A 26,858-nucleotide genomic window follows, 5' to 3' on the forward strand; every position below is an offset into this window, starting at 1 on the left:
CTATAATCTGTTCTCTCAACTCTTCTGTGAAAAAAAAAGAAAAGAAATATTATACCTGTCTACAGACTTACCACAATTATGAAGGTTACAGGTCCAATGAAGCTCCAGATGAAATGGTTATCAACCCTCAGCCAGCATCTATAGGTTGTAAAAGGTGATACTTAGTTCATCATCTCATTGCCAAAACAAAGTTGTATATCATCGATCAGGACCTGGCAGAGCTGGCGGGATGATACAGGCTACAGAAACAGAATAGAAACTCCAGTGACCACAGAAAACCAGAACTTGAGGGAATGTTGGCTTGCCGCCATGAGAAGCTGCACTCTTAAAGGCAGTGGTTATTGGACTCATGACTTCACAGTCTGCAAATGTCTACAAATGTGAGATGTCTTACTGTGTGTATCTAAGACTCCAGTAAACAATGTATTATAGACAGTTCAAGAATGAACTGCACCTTAATCTGTGTTTATCACTAGGAAACAGAAATGAAGTGAAAACTATAGCAATAAAATAGAGTTTAAAAAAAGGGAGTTTACTTAACTGCCATAAATTAGAGGATTGCAGTCTTACAAATCATAAAGCTTGCTGCTTGGATGAAGACCAGCGGAGAAGTGCATAAACTTTTAACTGACAAGGGCAGCAATTATCCACATGCAGAATAAAAACACAGCAGGCCAGTACAGCTAGCTGGTGTATTCATTAATGTTGCGGCTTTGCTCACAGCCTCTTCTTTTAGCAGTGACAGGGTGTAAATTTGTCAGGGGGTAGAGGTGGCGTGCTCTTTGTGATATTAGTATCATTAACACATACACGCATGTCATGTGGGAGTGTCTCGATGGGGAGAAAGGAGGACTAGTACTTGAGGATTTTATCAAACAAAACAAGAGGCTCTATAGAGAAGCCAGACTTACGCCCGCTGAGTGCCATAGCTCCTGTAGTCAATGGCTGCTGAGATGCCCACCACCACAGCTGGGAAGAGGTACCCGGAGATGTAATAGTATTTTCTGCGTGAGAACTCGCTCTCGAAAACTTCGACCAGCATGAGGTACAGCTGCACACCCTCTAGACACATCCAGGCGAACGCAGCCAGGAAGCAGAAGTGCAGAACCCCGGCGATGATGGAGCATACCAGCTGACAGGAAGAGATAGAGATGCAGATGTTACACACAAAGGTAAGAGGAGACTGAAAGGCTTCATCTGGGATTGGCTTGGTTTGGTTTCTGGTTACCCAGAATTACTTTTTGACGACTTAATGATCAGAAGGAAGGTGTCTACGCTGTTTTAGGCTCACTATACACTACACTACTATAACTTGAAAACTGAGTTCATTTAATGATATTCAGACAAAGAGACAAAGACAAAGACATCAATGATAACTTTTTTAAACTTATTATGTACGAGATTGCACAATATTCCAAAAATCCCAAAGAGAGCATACAAAGACACATTGTGCTGTGAAGGGCAGTGTGTAAGATTTAAGGGCATCTATTTGCTGAAATGGAATAATCATCATGTATAATCACCTGAAAATAGGAACTGTTGGGTTTTCTTAGAATGAGCCACTTGCATCTACAGGGGCAGTAGGCACCTCTGGCAAGGACATTTTGGGTTTTTTTTTTTAGCACATGGGTTCTTCTACCCATTTGGGAGTGGAGGGTGGGTTGAGGGTAACTCGGTTACTTGTAGCCCACAACTTCTACTGTTATGTCTGTAAACCCTACACAATGCACCTTTAAAGCTATAGACCAGAATCAGCAGAATATAGCATTCAGTGTGCTGGACAAAAATGACACAAAATGAATAAATGGTTGTGACATTTTCACTTAATATGGATTTCTTTCACCACGAAAAAGAAGGGGGATTCATGAGTTTAAAGGTTAATCACTGCATAGAATTCATCATTAGTTTGACGACTATTCCCTCTGCAGTGTCATTTTCCACTACCTTTGGCTCTGTCATGTTGATGCCCACAAGAAACACCAGCTCGCCAATGAAGAGGTTGAGGCAGAGGTTCTTGTGGATGGTGTTGCGGTCACTTTGCAGACCTCTGAAGAAGCAAAAGGTGAAGAGGCTGATGGCCAAACAGACGAGCGACACTGCAATACCCATTCTGGTGATGACGGTAAGAAGCAGCTCATGGACACTTCCCTCCCCCTACAGAGAAATGAACACATACAAACTGACCTTCATCTCTACACTTGTCACAATGATTGGTGACATTAAGCATAATGATAGGTGCTATATTTATTGAAGTGTAAATACAGAGTTATTGAAAACATCAGTGTACATAAAATGTTGCTATGGAGATTAAATTTTCAAGGTAGCCCTTGAGCGTTTAAATCCTTAAGTGCTTCTTCCTGAAAACACCTTGTATTCAATCTGAACACACTTACTCTACATTATGTTGCACTGAATGGCACTTAATGAAGACCTACCACAAACAGGGGTCCCGTTCAGATGTGATGTCCACATATACATTTTCTTTTTTAATAACAAAAGGATAGTATGTTTTATGAGACCTAAAACCGAGCTTTCAACTGATCTTCAAGATCGGCACAAGGAAAATGTGAAAATAGCAAACCTTTCCATACAAAACATCACTCAAGGACAGGGTGGCCTAAAAGTGAGGCAATTTCTCCTGTGATATTTGTAATTTTATTGAGGGCAGGAGTTGCAGTTGAGGTGATTTGTAGGGAATTGGTGTGAGGGTAAGCCTTGCCTCAGGGGTCTGGTTTCAAGCTGTGGTTAAGGTTGAGGTTAAGACAGATGACAGGGACAGAGTTCATGAGTTGCGACGTATTATTAAATGAACCGCAAACTTATCCTCCACATTTATTACTGGCTTGATGCGTGCTACACATGCTATTTATCGTGTAATTGGATTGTAATTGCATTTCGCGACCAAATGGATCCTACACCACTTCAAGAGGAGTGGAAATATAAGTTTAAGCTGAGGTTGTAGTGTTTCCCATGATTCCCAGGAACATATGCATGGAGGGATATTAGACATGGATCATAGGTAAAATATAATTACCTCTGATAATGGTATTGCACTACCTATCCTGATCCACAATCTTGTTCTTTTAAAGTGACAGCTCACTTCCTTTTTTGCCACCTCTTTCCAGCACCCCTCCCCCTCCCCTTTACCTTTTCCCTTCCAGCAACAATCTAATTATCTTCACTGAAATGCCAGTCTTTTTCTTGCTGTGTGAGCAAAAATCTATCAGCAAGACAGAAGAACAACCAACTGAAACAGAAAAGGCTTGTGCAAACATAGTGCAAGGGCCACTTACCACATTTCCCCGATGAGCCATGAGGATGGCAAAGTTGGTCAAGTGACTGCAGGAGCAAGTGGTGTGGCTCTTGTTGGTTTCCAGTAGTTTACAGCCTTGAGTGGACCAGTAGCCCATCATGCTCCTCTCAGAGTAATTCCAAAAGGAGCAATTAGGATTGTAATAGTGCTCCTTCTACAAAAGAGAGAAAAAAAAAGATTAAACATACATGAATGTGCTTTGCAATATGCATGATTCTATACAAACTGTACAACACACTTTGTATATTTTATACATCTAAGGATGAGCCACTGTGCGCAAACATATGAAATGTGTAAATGATGTGTTTATGCGTGCTAGTTTTTACAATTATCTGTTAAATTTAAATTCCACAGATGTAATGGGTCGTTGAGAAAAAAGGATGAAAGAAATCCAAACAGAAGGTAAGCAGAATATTAATCTGATTTGAGAGCATGAGATGGGTTACTATGGCAATTTGCACGTAAAAAGCATGCCTGATGAGTGCTAATCACTGCCCATGACAATATCAACAATACAACATTATAATGATTGTTTGGCTTCTTTTTATTCTAACATATTGCGGCACTAGGCAAAAGGCTGTGCTGCCATTTTCATTTTTTTTTTTTTTTTTCAGTAGGTTGAGTGTGGTCTGGGGGAGTCTCAGGAGGAGGCTTACATCCAGGTGCTCCAGTGTAAAGATCACGGGGTCAGCCACAAACACACGGCTGGACTCCTTGGTAATAGAGGCTGACAGGATGTGGGAGTTGACCGTGAGGGAGAGGTTGCGTTTGTTCAGGTCCCCCATTCCTCGTAGCGTGGCATTCTCTGTGCTGAGGAACTGACCCAGGTGTTTGTACAGCACAAATACCAGCTTTGCGACACCTGCAACCAACAACAAGGAGTTCAGCAGATGTACAGACAGAGCACATGTAAACACCAACACAATAATCTGTTTAGACAAAAGATAAATTAGCTCTATTTTATACCAAACAAGTGTACAAATTTCTGTTTGGATTAATGTTCCCTCTATGTCTGTTTTTCTGTGTTATTATTACATAATCGCTTCACTGAAATTATTTAGCCTAATTGTGATAACTGCTTCCATTCCCCTGTATAAAAACATCCATCACACGTCGATCACTATTTCCCCACCAACTGAGATTTGACAGGTACTTTGTTAATAACAGAAATCTCAAGGCACTAGCCTCTATCGGTACCTGTCATTTTCAGTAGTATCTTTGTATATTTGAGCAATAGGCTTTAGTAGACAGGTGTCAAACATGTGGCCCGGGGGCCAAAACCAGCCCGCCAAAGGTTCCAATCCGGCCCACAGGATGAATTTGCAAAGTGCAGAAGATATTAACAGTCAAGGGCATCAAACTCAAAAATAATAGCATAATAACCTAGAATTAATGACTCTAAGTGTCCTTCTTAGTTTAATGTGAAAAAAAATAATATGACATTATATCTATAAATAATGGCAACACCCATTTTTTCTCTTTGATTTATTGCAAAGAACATAAAATTCTGAAATCCTTTAATAATAAAATGTCAATAACACGAACAAATATGAACCACTTTAAATGTCTAAAGAAAAGTAAGTACAATTTTAACAAATTTCTGCCTGTTTTGTGCCTTGGTAGATCTGATCTGTATTGCACATGTAGAAGTCATTTGTTGAGGCGTAATATTGATCAAATTTTTCTTATTATTTCTTCTTATTTTTCGTCAGAAATTTCAGTTATTTCAGCTTATTCACATCCTTTTTGTTTGGATAGTTTGTAAAATGTAAATGTTTTTCATGATTTAATGTTATTTTTTGCATGAAAAAAATTTGGAGTTGTCATTTTTTATAGGCAACTCTGCCATTATTTTACTGGTCCAGCCCACTGGAAATCAGATTGGGCTGAATGTAGCCCCTGAAAGAAAATGAGTCTGACACCCCTGCTTCAGTACATTTAACTTAGCGATGCCAACTCTGCCCTGTCCAATCAATGTTAACAAAGCCTAAAAGCTGCATAAATAAGCAATTTTCTATTTATGTTTTCTAGTGTTCACTACAAATCAGCAGCTCTTCTTTAGGTTGCACTGTATGTGTATTACTAATACACTGGTAGACTATTACTATACTACTAACATTGAACAAACAGAAAACAAAGTTATATCATTAATAATTTACATGACAGTTTCATTATCATAACAACCCTGCTGATAACCACAGTTAACAATTAAGTGACAATAACCACAAGATGAATTTGTACTATGGAATAAAAAAAAACAGCATGGCACAGCTTTTCTATTTCTGTATTTACATTTGCCAGCCAGAATGAACTTAGACGCATCCATCCACTTAGAAATGTAGACATGTCACACAAAACTCTTCTGTAGCATAACATGTCAGATTAGGATCAACATCTATTGAATTGAGATCTCACTTTCCAGCCAAACAATTGCCATCCTAGTTCAACAGCTCTTATCTCAGATATAATTTCAACTCAGAATTTCTTGTGTTGCATTAGTGCCCCATGTTGTCCAATTAGTACAAATGCTGTCCAATTTTTATCGCTTAGATGACAAGTAACATATCCACCAGAAGGTAATCTTACATCATTAGCGTCAAAAACAACCCGACAAAGGAAAGCAAAATTCCTGATTAAAAGTTGTTGCAGCAGATGTGTTGTACTCACCATTTTTGCTGTTGACTTTGACAGTGTTGGAGGAAAGCTGAAGAGTCGCTCCACCTTTGCTGGTTTGAGGGAACTTGAAGTCCTGCACCTGACCATCAGTACTGAGCACATAAACATCCAGCACTAAGAGATGTAGAAGCGAGGAGAGAGGGAGATAGAGAGAGAGATGAATTACTCAAAGGAATAATTTCAAAAGCAGCACATGGTGTTTAATAGACTTCTAACGTTAATGCCCAGCAGGGTATGTGTAAGACTTGCAATTCATTGTAGCAGTAACTGAATCCAATCTTATTGGCATGACCCCATAGAGTGTAATTTACTAAGAAACGGTGTCACTAAGCTGCTGGTTGGCATTGTGAAACCCTCAGAGGCAAGAAAAAAAAACGTAACAACAAGGGCGAGATAGAGGATGAGCAAAAGCAAGCACACAGCCTACTGCAGCATGAATGTCAAATATTCATAGGATCAAAAATATCATTGAGCTTTTACTTTTACTTTTTCTTTCCCCTGTGGGTTCAGATAACTCTGGGCTCGACGAGCAAATCTCTGAAAATCCTCCAAATTCCTACAGCCCCTCTCTCCGGTATGCCAGCTGCCGGGTGGTGCTCCCTTTGATGTGTGAAATTACTGAAGGGTCAGGAGGACACACGTATCAGCACACTCCCTCCCATCAGAAACGGCCTCACTTCCTCAGATAGATGGCTTCTGACAGACCGAGATGTGGAATTGTTCTCTTGTTGCCCTCCTCCTTTGTCTAGTTTTTAGTCCCTCTTTTGCTCTCCCTCCCTCTTCCTTCATCTCGTCCTTGATGCGCCTTGGGGTGCCATTTGGGCTTCGACAAACTGCTAATTAGGAGCAACAGTCATTTTCGTCAACTGTCGAAGGGAGGTCAGGTGAGCGGCTCTCTAAGAATGCGCTGCGTGTTTTCTCAAACGCCTATATTTATGTTTTCCCTGGAATATTATCTCTACTGCACAGATAAGCAAGAGCTCGACAAGCTCATAAAACTGCCTCAATATAGTGATTAAGTAGCCAATATACAGTATATTACACAACATATTAATCAGTGCTTTGGTAGCGACAGAGCAACTAGTCCTTATCAACTACCACTTAATGGGAAAGCCTTGGAGAGAACAGATAGAGTACAGAGTGAATGGAACAATGCCATTCAATTGGTTTCTTTGTTTTCCCCAAGAGGTCTGGGCAGTTCATCTTGCAGCACACATTCAATGAGGTGACTTTACTATGCAAGAAAAAGATTAAAAATCAATGAGGTATAAGACAAAAAGGGTGAGCAGGAGACCATAACCATAGTAACAAAGAGCTATGAGTAGAATATGACAATTCACTGCACAAATCTGACTAAAATGATATCACAGTGCTAATAAACTGCCAATCAGGAGATATTCTCCTGCTTATTGAGGAGACACCAAATCTCTTTCTGTGACAGCAGGGATGAGATGTGGCGATTTTCAAAATGATATTCTCCTTATGGATATAGGTGCTTCATCTGTGTGAATAAATAAGACAAAAACACTGCCTCGAAGACAATTCTGACACTCAGTTTGAGACAATTTTACTGAGACACTGGTACACAGCCAGAAAGAAAAATAACCATCTGCATCATAGTTTTTGACTGGCAGACGAGTACGTGTAGCTTTATCTGGTTTATAGTTATTGGAGAGGAACTTACTGATATTCTCTGCAGGCACTTTGACGATTGCTGGCTCAATCAGGTTTTCGGCAAGGACAAACGCCCCTTCCTCCAGGGTATCCAGTAACATTGTGGCGGCGTGCGTTTGTTCCGTAGAATTCATGTCTTTCCAAGATTTCAGAGCTTCCGGCCTTAGGAGGTTGTCAACAGTGTCCACGATTGCCTGTATCCATGGAGACAAGTGAAATGTCAGCTTGGTGTTTCCTCCCATCATAACTCCAGTTTAATAACTAAGAGGGGAGACTGGGCAGCAAATGATAAAAGGGCATGCATGGCCAACAGTGACAGCAACGACAACTGAAAGTGAAATATTAAGCTCAGTCAGTTTGAAGACATGAGGGTTTGAGGAAGTCAAGGGTAAGTAAAATAATAATGATGATATAAAATACAATATGAATGCATTCATATTATTATGCTCATTTTAGAGAAAAAAAAAAAAAACAAAACATTTGGGTTAGCCTCCTTCCGTTTCCCTCAGTTTGGACCCATTTCTTTATTGAATAACAATGTAAAATTGCTTGAGGGGAAAAACAGAATACAAAGCAAATGTTTTTTTCCCTTTCCTAAACAAAGCTGCCTATATTCTCAGTTACCAGTTTTAAGCAGCTATTTTCCAGAGAACAATTACCTCCATGAACTACAGTCTTATTTCCATAACAGGATCTGCCCATAATGGCCTTGAGCGCTATTCTCCTACAGGAAAGTGGCATTATCACGAAATCCATGTCAGGAGTGGCAATCTAAGTCAAGATGGGGAAAATTTCTGCTTGTTTTCAATGGCAATCCTTTCATTTCCTGGTTTCTGATAAGCAGTAAGTAAGCAAAACATTCCACAGAACCCACACAAGTATCATATGTTCGTAAAACAAGACTTTCCTTTGACCCTGGCAGGGTGAGTTCATGACTTCTGCTTGGCAAAGTAACTTCCCACTGAAGACAGACAGTTGTACAAGGTTCTGAATCTAGAGCAACCCGTGGTGTGATAAATCAGAGTGACAATTTAACCATAGGTGCCATTAACCGCAGCTAGGCCCACCACAATAACGGTAATTAACCACAACAAGCCCTTGCTCACTGTACCAATTAGTCACAGCTGTGATTATCCAAAACACTAATTGACCACAGACAGGATTATCCATTTGCCTGGAATAACAAGAAAGGGGATCAACCAAAGTCTGCACCAATATATGATTAACCGCAACATTTAACCACAGAGCTCATATTAACCACAGTGATGATGACTGCGTCCAGACACAAGGCTCTCAGCATGTCTTTATATCTCAGGCCTCAGCACAGAAATCAATCTCTTTGGCCCTGACCTTGCAGGGAACTAGAAGCTTGTGAGCTGTGACTATGATGGGAGTTAAGCGTGAGCGTGTGTGTGTGCGAGTGTGGGTGCAAGAGAGAGAGTAGTGGCGATTACAGGGTCGGAGCCATTACAACCAGACAGACACTAAATGGTCTTCCCCCCCTGGTGTGCCATCCTCAAAGGACCCATGAAATCCAAAAGGGGGAAAAAAAAAAGTCTGCTGTCTCTAATTTGTACAGCGCAGAGAAACTGTGTTCTGATTGAATCCTCTTTAATTCCCGTCTGGGTGGAGGTCACTTTACAAATCACAGGGGTGTTACCAGGGGAGGCCCCTTGGCTAGCTTAATGTATTGTTTGCTGGGAGCTTGGCGAACATTCACATAGATTCCAGGAACAGCGGCAGGTAATGTACTGTAATGCAAAAAATAGCACAGTGCTCAACACAGTGTCTGAATCTGTTGAGAGAAAGGCATTGCTTATAGAAGGGAATAAAAATTTGATCTTCTGTTTTGTGCCGAGCGAGGCATTGCATCCCCAGTGCTTACACCGTGACCTTGTCTTTTAGCAGAACCTACCCGGAGAAATACACCCCTCTGAAAGAAACAGGGAAAAGAAACATGTCTAGAGGAGAGACTGAAAAGTCAGAATGGAACATAAACGTATGAATGGGTTAAAATACAACCCAACCACAAAGGGGGAGAATCCATTTATTTATCGATTTTTTTAATTTTTACTAAAGGGACAAGTGAGACTAGAAACTGCACAATGCAAGCAAGGGAAAAACGGAACACAGTGCCACTTTGATCACACTTCTGGCTGACAGGGAGGTGCAATTACGACCGTGGGAAGGCAATTATTCACACAACGTATAAGGAGCCGATAAGAGAAACAGAGGAGAAAAAGAGGGGGAGGAAGGAGAGAGGAGACAGACAGGAAGATATTGAAGTGATAGCAAAGAGGAGAGAAATAGGACAAACACAGAGTGATGTTGACAGAGGCTCTCTTAGATGGACGGAATGACAGGGGAACAGACAGCCGAGTCAGATGAGGAAGCAGAAGTATCTTGTACAAGCAGGTCACCAGGCACATACTGTAACAAGACAATCAAGGACACGGAGACAGACAGGGCTGCATGCTGCTGGTCAGGCAGTAGTGGTCAAGTTGAAAAGGCAACATGGAAAGCCTAGTTATACCTTCATATACGCCCTGCATGTCTTCTCTCTTTTTTGAAGCTACAACAAGAGGTTCGAGCACAAAAGACAAATTGTAGAAAGAGGTCGTAAGAAAAGAGCTCATACATAAGAATCATTGAATCATGCCACTTACCAAAAATTACAGAATTAATGAAAGGCAGAAAAAAAAAAAAGTGCAGGCCTATGAAGTAGCACCTTAAAATGATGCGACAGCTCTAAATGCTTTCAGGGGAACGGTGTTTGAATGCTAAATATGAATATGGATCACATAATGAGAAGAACAACTGAAAAATACACAGCTGCGTGGGGGAAAAAATGCTGAGACTAGATTCTGATGCTGCCCATTAGTGATGCTTTAAAATACATCGGGAAGATAAACAATGCGGGACGAGGTCATTTGTATTTCATGGCATGGGGAGAATAATGTGGTACTAGCTCTTTATAAAACCTTTTGTCGCTTTCTTGGCTTTAAATAAGTCACCTTTTCCCACCTAATTGAGTCAAACTAAAGATCACATACTAAAGGTTACACATAAAATTGAAAAGCAAAGAGATAAAATGTTCTTTCCATTCAGGTTACAAGCTTCACATCAAAAAGACCTAGCAAAAACCAATCTCTTTCTTCAACACTGCAGCCATGGACCCCACCGTTTCCTTATTCACAAGTGGAAAAGCAACATTTTCTTTGCAAATTTTGGCTTGTTAAACACACAGAATGTAATTTCTGTCAGTTAGGATTACTCAATCAAAACAATAAGAGCTGAGAGAGTAGATGTAGATTGTAAAGTACCCTGGGAACATCTTTTTTTTTTTTCACAACCACTGTTTGTGAAAATTAGGTATGAGTCAGTGTTTACAGATGGGGTAATGCAATAAGGTTTAACTCAGATACTGTCCACGGAAACATGTGAAATTGATGTCATTGTAATGAAACAGCTGCATTGCTAATATTAGTAAAGGGGATATGACAGCATTGGCAGGCAACCAAAAGAAACAAGCTGTTAGATTTAATAAAATTATGCATTAGTATAAATTTGATAATGTATGTAGACAAATCAACTAAATACATGGAAATATTGTATATAGAGCTTTAAACCACCTTATCAGTGATTGAAATGGGCCAATTAACTATATGGATGTAAAAGGCTTATAGCTAACGCTTTTAGCCTTTCTATTCTGACATTTTCAAATTTGATGTACTATGTTTTTTGTTACTGCAACCTTTTGGGTTTAAACCATTTGTAAGAGCATAAAAATCAATTGGCGGCCCATCTAATTAACAGGGCTGGAGTTGTCTTTGTGCAGTAAGTTGGTTAGAAATGTCACACAAACAAGAAATGTGGTTAGTGCAGTCAAAAGTCTGCCAATAGATTTTCATATTGTGGAGAAAGAAATGAAAGCCAATCTAAATGAAATAAGCTAGGTAATGAAAAAAAAAAACAAAAAAAAAAAACATCAATTTACCAAATGGTGAGTGTCGATGCAAAAAGGTGCAAAAATGAAAAATGCAAAATCGCTGGTCATTTAATTTCTGATAATGCTGTTAGTCAACAACCAATCATGTTGTGATGCAAATCAATGCAACACCATCAGCAGGGAGAAACCTGTTAGCTCTTATCTGCAAATGCATAATAGCAATGTAGCTGTCTGAACATAAGGGCACAAACAACAGGCGTCATTTTGGTGCAAATCACTGTGTTTACAGAGCAAATGTTGTCTAGAAAGTCTGAATAACAATGTAATTTTTCAAACTGTCACTCATCTCTCCATGGCACTGCCAGCAGCTGAGAAATGGAGGTGCGTCTTGGGCCTACTTTTTTCTCGCTGAGTGCCTACAGAAACTCCAGGAGAGAGCACTTCCACACTTGTCGACAATGAAGACTTATTCTTTGTGTTAGTGGGGGGCTCATGGCCATTAGCTCCTTTAAGGAACAGCTGCCAGGTGAAGCTGTGTTTCCAAAGCCTGTAATTACCAAGGAGTGGTAGAGGAATGAGCTTCCCCTCAAGGCTAGACCTGCCTCTTTTGCTTCTCACCTGGGGTTTTGTGTGACCATAAGTCTGTGTGTGTCCATAACTCTGCGTATGCACATGTAAGTGAGTGCACCCTGGGGTTTTGTTTGTGCGCGTCGGTAGGTGTCCAGCTAATCTGCTAATGAATGTCCTGAGTCATGCAGACACTGTGTTAGGGCAAAAAGGGGCACAAAATTTAATGAGGGGTTACAATAGGCCACAGAGGAATTTCACAGTACCTTGTTGAAGCTCCGTCCTGCTGAGTCTTTCTCGCTGGGCCTGAGCTCCTGTAGCTGAGCATCCAGGATGTCCACGAGCTGCTCCATAAGGCGCACAGAGGAGCTGACGTCTCCAGCAAACACCGGTCCCTGAGTGTGCCGTGCCAGCTCATTGGCTAGATTGGCTGCATTTTCACCAGTTCGAATCTAAAAAAAAAAAAAAAGGAGAAGAATAAACCATGTGAAGTTAATGATGATGGGCCTGTAATGCGGAGATTAAGTAATCTACCTCATATCATGTTACAACTATAATCCATTATGACAGTGTCTGCTCAGAGGGAAACATTAAATGTGCATAGAATGATTGTAAACACAGGTATTGCAAGTGTAGGAGTAATAGTGACAGACAGGCTTAGGTAATTAAAACACATCAGCGCTGCATAGTAATAATACACTGTGGGTGTTACCATCTCCAGTCTGTTTTCAAGAAGTTACTTTGTGAAAGTATTTTAATTTTTAATGCATTCATTCATCCAATACTACAGGGTGTCTAAAAAAAAAACTAAAAAATTACACAACTCAGTGATACATATGGCAACATGTAAAGAAGGTCTGCATCTCAGGTGTCTCCTATTAAAAAAATTATCTTTAAGTCACTTCTGTACAGAAAGAGGTATAAAAATGTGAACCGCTCTCCATTTTTCAAGCCTAGCGATAACCCATTTTAGGATTCAGTGTCCCATTTCAACCGTTTTTTTTTTGGTCAACCTGCCAAACGCATTTTGCTCGATCAGTGCTTTTCAAACAACCTGTTCACCAGACCCTAGGGCTCCTTCCTGCACTGATTCACCCAAGACACTGCTGGACAACTGATAATTTCGGTCCCTGCCCAATAAAACAGGAATGCACCGGGTGAATGGTCTTCATACGCCTGATAATCACTGTCTGTTGCTCAGGGAATGACAAATATTATAATGAAACAAACAGGGAAATTGGGATTTTAAGAGAAATTGGAAACAATAATCGGGGTATCTGCAAGTTGTAAAATAGAGTAGGGGCCACATTTTTGTGCTCGTTTCTTTCAGGAAACATATAAGATGAAGTATTGCTTTTTTTTTTAATTCCCTGTATGCATCAACTGCATGGAGTAAGAAATATACATTAATTATCACTGTTTTTGACAAAATCTGTTTACACTTCGACTGAGCCTGTTGATTATACACAATAAATAGAGAGCAAAATGTGTTTACAGTCTGAATGTTTTTTCCAAAGATAATTGCAGAGCCGTCTCACCATCATCCACAATCCAAACAATATTTTAATTATTTGCATCTGTAAGTAGCTCCTGTAGTTTCATTTCCTTCATTTTATGGGGAAATTTTAGCAGCACATTCAGGGTTATGTAACATGTCTCCTTTCTTGAGTATCACTTTGATAGAAAACCTGCAGAATTGATAAGTTGTATAGATCTGAGACACATCATATTTTTTCTGATGACAGCTAAACACATCTGATACAGATATCCTGTCGAAGCTTATTGTATTAGACAGGCAATTTTCAATTAAGCTTTTTCTCTGTTGTAAATGTAACGTGTTGTGTGTTTGCATGCCACAGCGATTTGTTCTGGCTACTGAAAATGTGCATCTGTACGTCTGTTCCATTTCTACCTGCATGTTTGCTGAACATCAAAGAAGAGGAGACACAGAAAGAAGAGACTCTGGCTCTTTGATTCTGATGAACTCAAACTAGAACTTAGCATTGACTGCACTGCTTTTATTATAGATAGTTTCTCTCTTGTTTCACTGAAATTGTAATGTAAAAACACAGGAATGGGCTCAAGTATTTTCTTTTAAAGTACTTTTGGCGGGTTATTTTTTAAGGAGAGGGATGAATAAAGAAATAAATGGGTTAAAAATAGCAAACAGATGCTTGTTTGCCGCTCTATTTTGTAATTGATACAGCCCTGTCTTACCTTTTGTGCCACTTGAGTCACCCAGTGGGAGGTGCAGTTGCTGAGGTCTGGCCCTTTGGAGCACCAAGTCCCTGCCACCGTGCAGAGGAAGGAGGCGATGCCTATAGTACCACAGAATAAACACAACTGTTGGAGGGAAGCCAAAACTCTGCTCAGATACAGTTTCTCCTGCTGATCCTTCATTCATCCAGACCCGGTGGAGGAAAATAACTGTTCAACAGGAACGACCATTTTCAGCAATTTCAAAAGGCTGCCAGCAAAGTGCAGTTCATATGAGAAAAAAAAAGGGAAGAGGAAAACTAAAAGACTATCAAGTTATAACAAAGCTTGGACAAACATGACGACAAAAGGGAGTATGTTATTGTCCCGAAACAAATGAATTCCACGTAATGTGAGCATATTCCATACTATAAATGTCTAGTTAAAATACAGCATTATTCCTAATGAGTACCACTTCACTGACAACAGCAGCAACATACGTAATCCAAGACTCATTCCCTTTTCAACCCCACAGTCAAAACATTGTCTCTTGCTTGCTTTCATCCCACAGTAGCCCTGCTTTTTATTTTGACAGTTCTGTCAGTCTCTGTGATGAGGTGTTAAGGTAACTTGTGTGAGATTCTTGTGTGAGTATCACTGTCAACTGAGCTGGTATAACGACCATCAGCGCAATGTTCCCGTTGCCGGCTCTTTTGATGGCTGACTTCCTACACTTCTAGAGATTTTAGCCATGCAAAGCGGTTGTAATTTAATGACTGCAGCCGAATGTACTTTCTGGATGTAATTAGAGAATTCAGAAACACTGGTCTTTTGTAGAACTTTGTTTTTATACCTTTCCAAATATTATCCATCATTTTCACCGGTGATGTATGTGCTTTGTGAAACAGGGAAATGGGCACTGTGCACTCCATGCACGAGCTTTGTGGCAAGACGTAATGGATTTTGGAGTTGGGAGAGTGAAATGTGTGTAATGTGTATATGCTGTTGACTTTGACCTCAGAGAGACGGTGATTAGTTATGACCTCAGCCCGGGAGGTAATGTGATCAGCCCTGTCTGTCTAACTGTCAGTCAGCAGGGTTGCACAAAAACTACTGCACCCATTTTCACAAAACTGGCTGAAGAGTAGGAAGTGAGCTGAAGACAAACCTCTGAAATGTTGAGGCAGAGACAGAAAAACAAGCAGATTCTGGAGTTTCCTCTCTCCTTCGTTCTTGGCTAACATGCACCAAGTGATGAATTAATGCTAATACCATTGTTACTACAATAAAAATCAGTTTTACTCACCAATACTACAAGCTGACAGAGGAAAAAAACAGTTTTGTGGTTTCTTTGTCATTTAATAATATTCTCTACACAGTCTACACTTTGCCCTTCTAGTCTATGTTTATGTGGTGTGTTTACATGAAATCATGAACCAGTCCTGTGTTGGGCCTACCTCTGGTCCCTTTAGGGCAGGGCCTCTCCACAGTGGTGCCAGTGTGGGTCTGAGGCCAGTCGATGGCTCTCCTTCTGGTCGCTTCACAGAAGCGCCTCGGTGTCGGTGGCAGCTCTGGTACAGTAGGCTCCACCGTCCCCTGGCCACGAGAGTCCTCAAAGGGGTCCCTTCCTTCCCTTGGGTCTGCGCCAGCCACTGTGGTGTCACCATGGCCTTTTATGGTGGATACAGCGGTGGTAGTGAAAACCGTGCTGGTCTTGGGTACAGATGATGAGACGGAGAAGTCTTCGATGGTTGGCACTAGAGCACAAGAAGAGTCAAGATGTTAGGATGTGTCTTTGAAGGCAGAATGTCCTTGTCTATTTTTATACCGAGCAGGAAGGACACCTCAACTACGGTACTTTGATTCCTGTTGCTTTTTGGCACTGCCAGTTTATTACCTGGAAATCAAACTCTTAATACAGCCTCCTCTGGTAGCTCATCCTCTTTTTCTATTCCTCCAGAGAATAAAATAAAGCCAAATTTGCCAACGCCACACTATCTGTTTCTATTTTTAGACACTTAAACCCATAAATAAGACAAGCACTGATGTTAGGGGCATCCTTTGACACAGCAGTGATTTGGCCCCAATAGAGCCAGTACTTTGGGCTGATTAAATGTCAACAATGAAGACAAAGCCTGCCTGCATTTGACTTTTTTTCTGCCCAGTTCATCTCTCTCACTTTGATAAAGCTTATGTGCGGAAGGAGAACTGCACTGCTCCGAGCAAAAACCATACATCAGCAATAATGCGATTCCACTGTATTCAATCCACGCCTACCCTGTGAAGCAAATCTACGTGCGACTGTGCACATGCACGTGTGTAAGTGCATATGTGTTTGCTCTATTGCTCAGGTGTGTTCTTGTTTAAAATCAGTGTGTGCACATAGATGGATATCTGCCGCAGAAAGCCTGGAGATAACTAGGAAATGAGAGCCGAAATAGGAAGTCTATAAATTTTATACTGTATGAATAGCCAATACAAGTCAAAAGGAAAACACAGCCAATGTTTGTGTGTATGTGCATGTGTGTCTACTTAGATATACTAGACTACTTGTCTCCTGCATGAATGATCATACATTTTGCCCACAACCACCTGATTGTATTTGAAGATAAAAGCAACTTCCCACAATGAGGTCCGCCGCCATGAAAAGCACTACAGTGTTGTCTTCAGGTTCCCCGGGTGCTTCTGGGAAAACGCAATATCATGCTATCTGACACTCCATCATCACACACATATCTCCATTTCCTGAGAGAGAAAGGTGACAAAGCCCACATTTCACATTTCACACTAATCAGCCAGTCGGGGGAGTCTTTGCTTTTTTATTCCGCTGAAATATCCAACTTATTACAAAGCCGATATCTGGTGATGTTGTCAAGAGGCCACAGACAGTTGTTCCTGTGTTGCTATAAAAAAAATGAACCCTGGACCCCCCCCGTAACGTGAAAGAATTGGAACATTTTATTTGGTGACCTTTTCCCCTGATAAGAGCCCTGGCTAATTACCTTAAACTAGTCCAGTCATTGTGTGCCTGTCACCCACACATTCACAGGTTGTTCTGGCCGGCATGGCTACAAAAGTAACAGCTGACATGTGTGGTTAGTATGAACAGGAAAAGCCTTTATTTAGCAGCAAGAGCTACTCAGGAGTTTAGGATTAATCCACAGGAAATGCGGTAAGTGAACGACTGAATAAAAAAGTGCTAAAATGACCAGAAATTGAAAGCATAATCCCCTGAGATCATTAGAAACCTCTCGTTCTGTTTAGAGGAACACTGTCTGGTCATGCAGAAGATGTAATATCACCATGGATAGAAAAGTCGTCTTACTGTATTTTGTTGCTTAATCCAGTAGTGGAATACATGCATTTAAGGAGTAAAACAAGAGAAACTCTATTACGTTATAGTTACTGCTATGAAAGGTGGTAATTAGAATACATTTCCATCTTAAACCGAATAGCCATTACTTTTATAAAATCACTACTCACTCTGAAAATGTAAACACCATGAGTAAATCCCCATAACACATAAACATCAGCATCATAATAGTCTACATAGCATATACCCTACAACACAGAGGATGGAGTTACAATGGGCAGTCAGGCTGCATGATGGATTACACAGTAAATTTAGATTGTTGTTATTTGTGTTCATTTTCACAGATTTCACGCTGTGTGAAAACAGATAAGGTAAAAACCGCCTTTTCCGATGCCAGAGGATTAGCGCAACTTCGAAAACTAAGTGTTTTGCAAACGAACTGTAAATTCACATACTTTAATTTCATCATTGTTCGCTGGTTCTCACTCTAGCTGTGGAAAATAAAAGGTCAAGGAAAGCTGACAAAACACTGCACTGCTTTTGTGTTTGTACGCTTATAGCCTATATAGTTTAGATCTCAATGGCAAGTGTTCATATAGTCCTTGGTTTAGCCCACTTTATGTAGCAGTGCTGTGCAAATGCGATGTTCATTGTTACATGCAATATGAGAGAATATGCCCCATCTCATTTTTAAGGGCATGTGTTGAGCAGTTTATACTGAAATACATTGTATAAATAACTCTCCCAAGTCTGTTGAAGTCACACAATATAAAATAATGGAAGCTACATCTATAATCAATTACTTATTTTTCTCCTTTAAATGGACAAATAAAATACAGCTACCTCTGTAACATAATAGTATAACAATGTGACGTCTAAAATAAAAAAGTGAACTGTTTCAAATATACAATGTATCGCTGGTGAAGATTTTTTATTGACTCAGGAGAAGTGAGATGATTCATAGCCTGACTTGGTTGATTCAATATCTGCATATAATGCAATACAAGGGCAAGTGTAATTGGGTTTCAGAATATTAAACCTCTCAATACCTGAGCAAACTTCTGCTTTTCCACAGGCTGATATGAGCTCTAATATGCATCTGCCTGTAACAGCATGCTTGCATCACCTGATTAACTGGCTCCTGAGAGCATATTGCTCCAACGCACGGAGCCCGGAGCTGCTCTTCAAACATTTCAGCACAAATTATAAAATTATAGGATAGTGTCAAGAGCCGCAACTACTGTATGTTATTTATTATCCTCCAGATTATTTTTTCAATATTAGTTTGACTAATTAAATTACAGAAAACATGCTCCTCACAGTTTCCTAAGACAAAGCTTTACATTTTCTGTTAATAGTTGTTAACAGTCAAAATAGTTGACACATCTAATCATAGGGAAATATTTTTTGCTTGAGCTTAATTTTTATTTTGGTCTTTTTCTCTGCAATACATTTTTTCACAGTTAATGATGATAATGAGGTGAGAACAAGTTATACAATAAAATAGCAAACAAAATTTTCCACATAAATTTGCTCCAGAAAAACACACACACATCCATATTTATGCTCCTCCTATTGGTACATTCATCCTCAAATGATGCCTCGGCTTAAAATACTTAATTTCAAGTTTATAAAACAAGCATGAAATGTACTATTTTTCACAATTAAAACTATGTATGAGTTCTTGTTATGAGGCATTTAGACACTGCCTTGCTTGTGTTCACTCTTGCAGGCATGGAATCATATCGCTTTAATTAGGAAGGGCACTCAGATGTCGACTGAGTGATTTTTTTAATCAAAGAGAAGATACAATCTCTTTGGATGTTTGTAGTCAATGTGTCTTGGGTTTGGTATCACAGTGTGATTGTGAAAAACATCAAGAACATCAAGTATACAACATATCTATTCAATACTACATAAAGTAAAGCGCTTGTCAGATGTCGATGTATTTGTGAGCATACATTGATGTGTCTGCACCATACACGCAACAATTTTTCTTTTGATTGTGAGGAGAAAATTCCCCTCCAGTAAGAGTCCTGTGTCCTCTGATAGCACTCAACCAAGAGAGGGCTGCACCAATTAACTACCATTTCTCTCAAGAGGCAGTGAAGTCACTCTTGATGGGCAATCTGACACCAAAGGCATACTGTTGCCATATGCTGAATAATACCTCTTGTAAATAATGTAAAAGTTTGAGAATGAACACTTGAAAAATGACTGTCACCAGACTCTAAACAGAGTGTGTAAATTAAAACAGGGCTAAGAGGAAGAAAAAGCATTATGTGATGTCATTAGTCAAGACATCAGAGATGGAGTAGAATTAGTTTTACAATTTTATAACCCCCTAGAGAAAATTCAGAGGTATCTGTTAGGAAAATGACAAAAATATTAAACCATAATCAGATGATGAGAGGCCTAGAAATTGCACTTCTTCTCATCTTTGCAGCTTATGTCACTGCATTGAAAAAGCCCTTTTAACTCACATAGTCAAAATTAATCTAAACAAATCTACCTGACCCAAACCCAACCTGAATATAGCGATGTAAGTTATCTAATACCTGCTATTATGAACAGCAATGTGAACTTAGAGCCAAAATTAAGGTATTAATGAATTATTAAGGTGGTTTAAAATTGGAAGGTGAATCACTCAAGGCTAATCCTTCCACCACTACAGCAAATGGAGCAAAAGGAAATATCAAATATGCACAGCGTGGACCAAAATCATTCTTATATTAGCAGGAATCCTTTTCTAAATTGTGTAAAATAATGAGCAATGTCATGTATCCAAATTTCAGAAGCATCATTTTTCTCACATAAAAAGCACAAGGATAGGAAGAGAACACCAGTTAGCACTTAACCAAGCTAAAAGGCATGTTGCCATTCTAATGATGCCCAATATACCACGATGAGTAATACATGGTGTGACTCCATGTCTGTGTGTGTGTTGGCTGATCCTTATGTATTCGATCCATGTGTCTTTATTCATTGAGCATTTCAGCACGGCTTGATAAGACTGTCTCACAGAGCTATGAACAGTCCAGGAGCTACTGTTCCGTCTTTTTTGCCTTTTTACCTAGAGCCAAAGCCAGTAATTAATGACAGAGAAACAAATCCCACAAGACATGAATTATACATTAGGCTGTTTATATGCGCTCATGCTGTTTTGCTTCATTCAAGCCTACGTGACGGGGACGCAGGGCTTGGCATCGAAGGTAAGGGCCACAAGACAATTCATGTGTAGTTTTCCATTCAGCATTGTGGAAAATATCATTATTTGTCTAAACAAAAAGCCATAAATAAAGAAAAGACTAAAGCTGTTGAGAATGTTATTTATTTTTTATTTTTTATGAGGGCTACTGCTTTTTGGCAGTTGTCTCTAAAAGAGCCATAGACAGAAAAAGCTCTGGTGGACATATCTTGTGTCTTGCATGGGGTAATTTATGAGGCCTGAAACTGAATACTACAGAGCTGCAGACGTAGCACAGTCACAAGTAGATGGAGTGAATGAGAGGAAGGTGGCAAGACAATACACAATAAGACACATATAATCACAGACATGCAGACAACAGGGTATATTGGCACAAATAAATATGCTCTGAAACTCCCTGCTATCCATGCTTATAATGTCGTCTTAAACAACTTCTTGCCAAAATACAGAAAGTGATAAGCCATAGCAACAAGCCCAACAATTAGAGCTTTTTCTAGTCTCCTGACTCCTGTACCTCAGCCTCTATTTCTGTTGCTTCAGAGGGTGGAACACAAGCTTAGCGCATGATACAGCTATAAATGTCCCCCTTCTTGAAGGCTCACCTGGAGGCGTCATTCAGTGATATAAAAGCAGACCAAAGTGCAGCGAGGTGCACAGCTGCGTTTAGCCACAAAATGGCTGAGCAAAAGCATCAGCTTTGTGCTGATAGATATGTGTGGTATGCAGGATATGAAATAGGGGTTTTACTTGACATTTCAATCCAGTGTGGAGCCCACTTGTGTTCACTGCTACCAGATTACTCCAAGTGCCTCAGTGATTCGGACAAAGCCGTTCATTTTATGCCTCTCGTCTTTAGGCCTCAGATCAATGCTACCTCAAAGACAAATTAATTTTCTCCTTTCTCTCCTTGTTAGCTTGAAATTCTCTCTGCAATTACTGGCTTTTCTGATAGTTTTTTTTTTTTTTTAATTCATTGGACTGAATTCAGTTAACGTCTGTGCACATCACAGAAAATACATTACTGGTGTCCCCCTAAGTTTTGTAACAACATGCGCTTGGTGGTGCTTTTTATTGGCATGTACCTCTTTGAAGAGACCTCTAAGGAGGTATACTCTCTAAGTATCGATCATGGACGCCTTGTGTTCACAACACATTAGCACAACATAGACATTTTCTTTAAATAGGTGTGAACTGTTTAGAACAATAAGCAGAAAAATCAATATGGTAAATGATTGCAGCTAATCACTCCAACCTGGACCACAATTAGGAAATCGGCAACACTACAAACACTTAGGTTTAAATATAGAAAAATACAGACAAGTAGCAACGGTCAATTATTTTCTGCTTTGATCATTTTGCTAAAATTCTAATATAACCCTTGGATCCTGCTGGCACCTCAGTGCCTGTCTAGGATGAGCATTACAGCCAAGGTTGATGCTTCTGACAGAAAAGGACACAGACTCTTATTGTGTTACATGACTTTTACAAACGGGAGAAATACTCTGAATTTGGTGTTCGAGGTAACTTCAGTCTGTGGTCGATGAATCTTAATGGGCACAATTAATTTCCTTTACGCCTCAAGTGCCCCTCCGTTTCAGAGAGAGAGAGAAAGAGAGAGAGAGAGAGAGAGAGAGAGACATTATTTCAGCACCATTAGATTACCCTGTAGAATAGGATGTTTAATTCAATGCCATATCATGGAAAGCAATAAATCCTTACAGCTACACAGTAAAGAAGTTAAAGGGGCAATTGGTAGTATTTTTATATAAAAATGGAGAGAGGAAAAAGAGTCCATACAGAGCTATAGCAGAAATATGGCAATACACAACCTACTCCCAAACCACTAAAGTAACATATTCTCTGTACATTCTCAGTATACTTTGTACAGTAATGAAACATAATTATGAACACCACATATTATTTCTGCAATTAGATGCCCCTAAATATTTTCCACTGAACTTGGAATTTTTAAAAACTGTAAAAGCGATCAACAGTGTAAGGAAATACCAGCTTTGATTTCATGTCAAAGACATCATTATATTGTGTTGCAGAGATAGCGAATCATTGAAATTGAGCTAAACCAGCTATATCATAAACAATAGATGTGCCATGCAAAGATTAAGATAGAAGTGTTATCTTGCCAATTTCTCAGAGTTTGGCACTGGATGCCAGCACCGCAATTATCTTCTAGAGTTTATTTTTAATCTTAATCACTTACAATTCAGCCCTGGAACGGTGCAGATCTAAAAAGCAAAAAAAAAAACAAAACAAAAAAAAAAACACTAATAAACAAAGAACCAATTATTTTCAAGTGCCATTCACGGGGCCCAGTGTACTGCTGCTAGCAGTAGTGTCTCTAGTTACCTCGTCTCTCTTCCTGAGCTCATAACATTTCAAAATGTTCCTATAAAACACATTTAATGATCCACAGTGACGTTGCGCTGCAAAGATGCATTTCTGATTGGATCCCAATAACTGCAGCGGAAACGGGTACTTAGAATAATGAGTGAAATCAACAACTATGTTCTGTTGAGTTTGTTGATTAAATGTACTGTTCCTGCAGCAAGTGGCAACACCAGGGCTATATGGCATTTATGTTTACCGAGGCATTACAGTCGCTGAGAGAGCACATTAAACCCTTCATTGAAAATGCTCTGTGATGGCCACTTTCCTCTTCTCCCTAAGCCTCTTTTGAGACAAGGAGGGTAATTATGATAATTCAGTTGTTAATTACATTTACATACATCAGGATGTGTAGAGTCGAGCAGGCAGTTTCCATGCATGGAGAACTCATTAAAGTTTGAGTATTTTTCATACCTCCTCTAACATACTCTTAATTGAGGCTTTCGTTGTTCAGCAAAACAGACACAAACTTGGAGCCCCCTCGAGTGTCGAGGTATCATGCTGGGGAGATTCCAGGGAAAGGCAGGAAAACAAACAGACGTGTTGACAAGAGGCCAGAGTTCAGGCGCACACAGCCTCCATTAAGACATCAACACTGACCTCCTTTAACAGCACAAGTCAAGAATCAGATTTCCCCCCGGCAACCCCTCCCCAATATCCAGAAGTTAAAAATCATAACCTAATCCGAACCAGTGCTCAGGGGCAATCTGAGCCTCTGACACCACGCGAAGTCAGGTCAAGATTCTTGTTTTCTCACTTCATAGAGGAGCCTTAGCCCGGCTCTATGGGATAAGGTGGCTGCTGTCAGGTAATTAGGCCTATTATCAGCTTGATGTAAGGTCCCTGTCTAATGACACGTATGTCGCCTCTCAACACTTCACAGATTAATTTAAGCCCCCTAACCGCCAGACAAGATTCTTCACTGTAATTGATCTCTCTTTACAGCTTTCAGCCATTCATCTACCTTGATTCACCATGTGGCGCATAACTCACACACTTCAGCGTGGCGGTTTTAAAAATACTTTGTCACAATAGGACGACTGTTATCTCCTGATCTATTACACTCCTGTGAAGTTGATGAGGTAGCCATAGCAACACAACTTCAACTCCCAAGGTAATGAGGAGAGGATAACCAACATAGTGAGCACAATACTTCTCAAATGTATTCCGAGCATTAGAGGGAAGTTCAGGAGGGCAGTGTTCATAATGGTTTTGGATAAGGCCTGAGATTAAAGAATTTGATAGGGTCCGAGCTTCAGCTGAAGAGAGTGCCTCAGCTTGCCTCATGGTAATAAAGAAGCCGGTTCTGTAGCGGTGAAATCCCTCCAGGAGCTATCCCTCATTCCAAGGTGAATCTGTAATTTCTGTCTGCAAATGAGCCCTTTCCCCAAGACTAACACAACCCTCTTTTCTTTATCACACCTGAATTGCATCCAAAATTAAAAGGCAGCCATCTGTGACTTCCTGTGCCGCAACCGCACAACAAAAGCATTACATAAAGATGATGCACCAAACAGAGATGGAGCAGATCTCACCTTCAGCAGGATCTGGTGGCCCGAAGTCCAGATCGTAGCGGAGGATGTAAAAGTTATTCCACACGTAAAGCTGGTTGTCCCTGGGGTTGTAATCCACAGCGGTTATGTACTGGTACTGATTGGGAAAGAGAATGTCAGTGTACTCGCCCTGGCTCAGCTTGGTGTTATAGATGTAATCAATTTGGCTTCTGCTGGCCTCGCTCTCATTCTCTTCATAGGTCGAGCGCACCACGTGTAGCACGCCGCACACCATAAAGGCATTGGAAGCAGAGCGTTTGTCATAAGTTGTTTCCCATGTGGCCTCAAAGCGTAGCGTGTATGGGTTGAGCTGGCTCACCACAATGCGCCCATTGTTCTGCTCCGTGGCATAGATTACCCATAAGCCCCTCTCGTCTACTGCCAGGTCAATGTCAGTCTTGCCACCCCAACGGTATGGCGAGGTGTCGTGATAGTTGGCGTTATTAACAATGGCCTCGCCACTCTTTATGCGTGTTCGCAGGTCAAACTTGACAATGTTTCTTGTGCGTTCCTTGTTAAAGAAGATAGCACCATCATAAGCCACAAAGCCTGTTCCGTCAACACGGTGTGGCAGTTTATAAGTGGTTGTCTGGCGAGTGTTTTTGAAGTCCTCCAAAGAGGCGTACTCTATTAGGGTGTCAGTGCGGTACGGCGTCCAGGGCATGAAGAACACTTTATCTCCAGCCTGCAGTGGGTCTTTGCACCATGAACCTGCTTGTTGCTCTGCTTCAAACAGGAAGGTGGCAGCTCCTACACCCTTCAGAGTCCCAGGACAAATGAAAACTAGTGACAAAGAAGAGAATAACAAAAACACAATGAGGCAAAATAGGACAAAGACATATAGCACATTTGTCTATGACACGCATCACTCTCGCTGCTGTACAATATAAGTGCAGGACAAAAAGATCAGGGACTGTGAATTTGGAAGAATATTTTTTACTAATGCTGTGTACTATTGCTAATGAATAGTGAAAAAAAATGAATGTGTCATAGTGTAATCAGTATGAGAAATGTGAGGTTAAGAAAACTTGCATCAAGGTTCTGCTGCTACACCTAACAGGGACAAAACAAAACAAAATATAAACAAAAAAGGTAAAATCCTGCAAACGAAAGATATGGGAAATGGGAGAAGTTCACAGATTTATTTGTCTTTTTTTCTTTTTTAATTTACCAGCTTGCATTTGGCATCAAATGCCACATGAACAGTTGGGTGTATGGACACACTGCACATGCATATTCACATGACTGGGGTCATAAACAGAAAACAATAAGGGAACAGACTTCACATCTTGTGATAAGAGTGAACAACAGGTTGTCAATGGTGGTGGCGGCAGCAAAGCAGAGGTAAGATGAAAGTGAAGGTTGGGGAAGTAGATCGAACAGTGGTAAAGGATTTTCACTACTTCTGTGGCAAAAGACAGGAGTAACCACTGATGGTTGAGGGAGGCCATGGCAAGGTTCCCATTTAGACGGGTTAAATTAATTGGTTCTGGATAGAAATGAGCACAATGAATTCTCTTCTTTTCAAACTTGCATTTAGTCCATGCCAATCTCACTCAGCCATCACTGCTATTTCACATCACGTGCTATGGGTGCAGCAGAAGTAGGGCCAAGCAAACTACGACTAAGCCAAATAAGAATATATATATATACACAACAATTTATTCTTCAAGGGTGAACACAGTGCTAAGTAAGAGTCCCTGAAAAAATAGACACCGAACAGTTGGTGTTTTTCTTTCGCATTAAGAGGAAAAACTACATTCGATGACCGTGGATGTCATTTGAAATTCTGTTTTGGAATTCATTTGGACTCCATTGGTGCATACAATCCTCCTAAGGGTTTAGGATTTGACAGGAGAGGCAATCAGGGGGGAGGAGACGTGAGGGGAGCTGTGCTCAACACCACAGAACAAGGAGCCGGAGGGGGGGTAAAGGACCAGACCACTCATTTACCTTTTTGCTCCACTTCTATTTCAGGCATTGGAAAAGAAAGCAAAAAAAGAGTG

At 40.3% G+C, this 26,858-nt stretch overlaps 1 protein-coding gene across 9 annotated transcripts in view; it reads right to left on the reverse strand.

Annotated features, from left to right (window-relative positions):
- adgrl2b.1 (adhesion G protein-coupled receptor L2b, tandem duplicate 1) overlaps window positions 1-26,858 on the reverse strand; it is a 76,686-nt gene that overhangs the window by 11,332 nt on the left and 38,496 nt on the right. For 3 of the 9 annotated variants that reach the window (XM_030160860.1, XM_030160856.1, XM_030160864.1), the window contains exons 5-17: window positions 26,806-26,820; window positions 24,835-25,635; window positions 15,833-16,132; window positions 14,397-14,497; window positions 12,446-12,631; window positions 10,197-10,235; window positions 7,674-7,857; window positions 5,981-6,103; window positions 3,970-4,175; window positions 3,294-3,467; window positions 1,945-2,154; window positions 912-1,132; window positions 72-138 (exon numbers count right to left, since the gene is read on the reverse strand). In XM_030160860.1, the coding sequence (XP_030016720.1) occupies window positions 72-138; window positions 912-1,132; window positions 1,945-2,154; window positions 3,294-3,467; window positions 3,970-4,175; window positions 5,981-6,103; window positions 7,674-7,857; window positions 10,197-10,235; window positions 12,446-12,631; window positions 14,397-14,497; window positions 15,833-16,132; window positions 24,835-25,635; window positions 26,806-26,820 (2,627 nt within the window). The remainder of the gene's footprint in view (window positions 1-71; window positions 139-911; window positions 1,133-1,944; window positions 2,155-3,293; window positions 3,468-3,969; window positions 4,176-5,980; window positions 6,104-7,673; window positions 7,858-10,196; window positions 10,236-12,445; window positions 12,632-14,396; window positions 14,498-15,832; window positions 16,133-24,834; window positions 25,636-26,805; window positions 26,821-26,858) is intronic. The other 6 variants (XM_030160857.1, XM_030160861.1, XM_030160858.1 and 3 more) reach the window with 3 other exon arrangements.

Source organism: Sphaeramia orbicularis, chromosome 17, assembly GCF_902148855.1.
Source record: "Sphaeramia orbicularis chromosome 17, fSphaOr1.1, whole genome shotgun sequence".
Lineage (NCBI taxonomy): Eukaryota > Metazoa > Chordata > Actinopteri > Kurtiformes > Apogonidae > Sphaeramia > Sphaeramia orbicularis.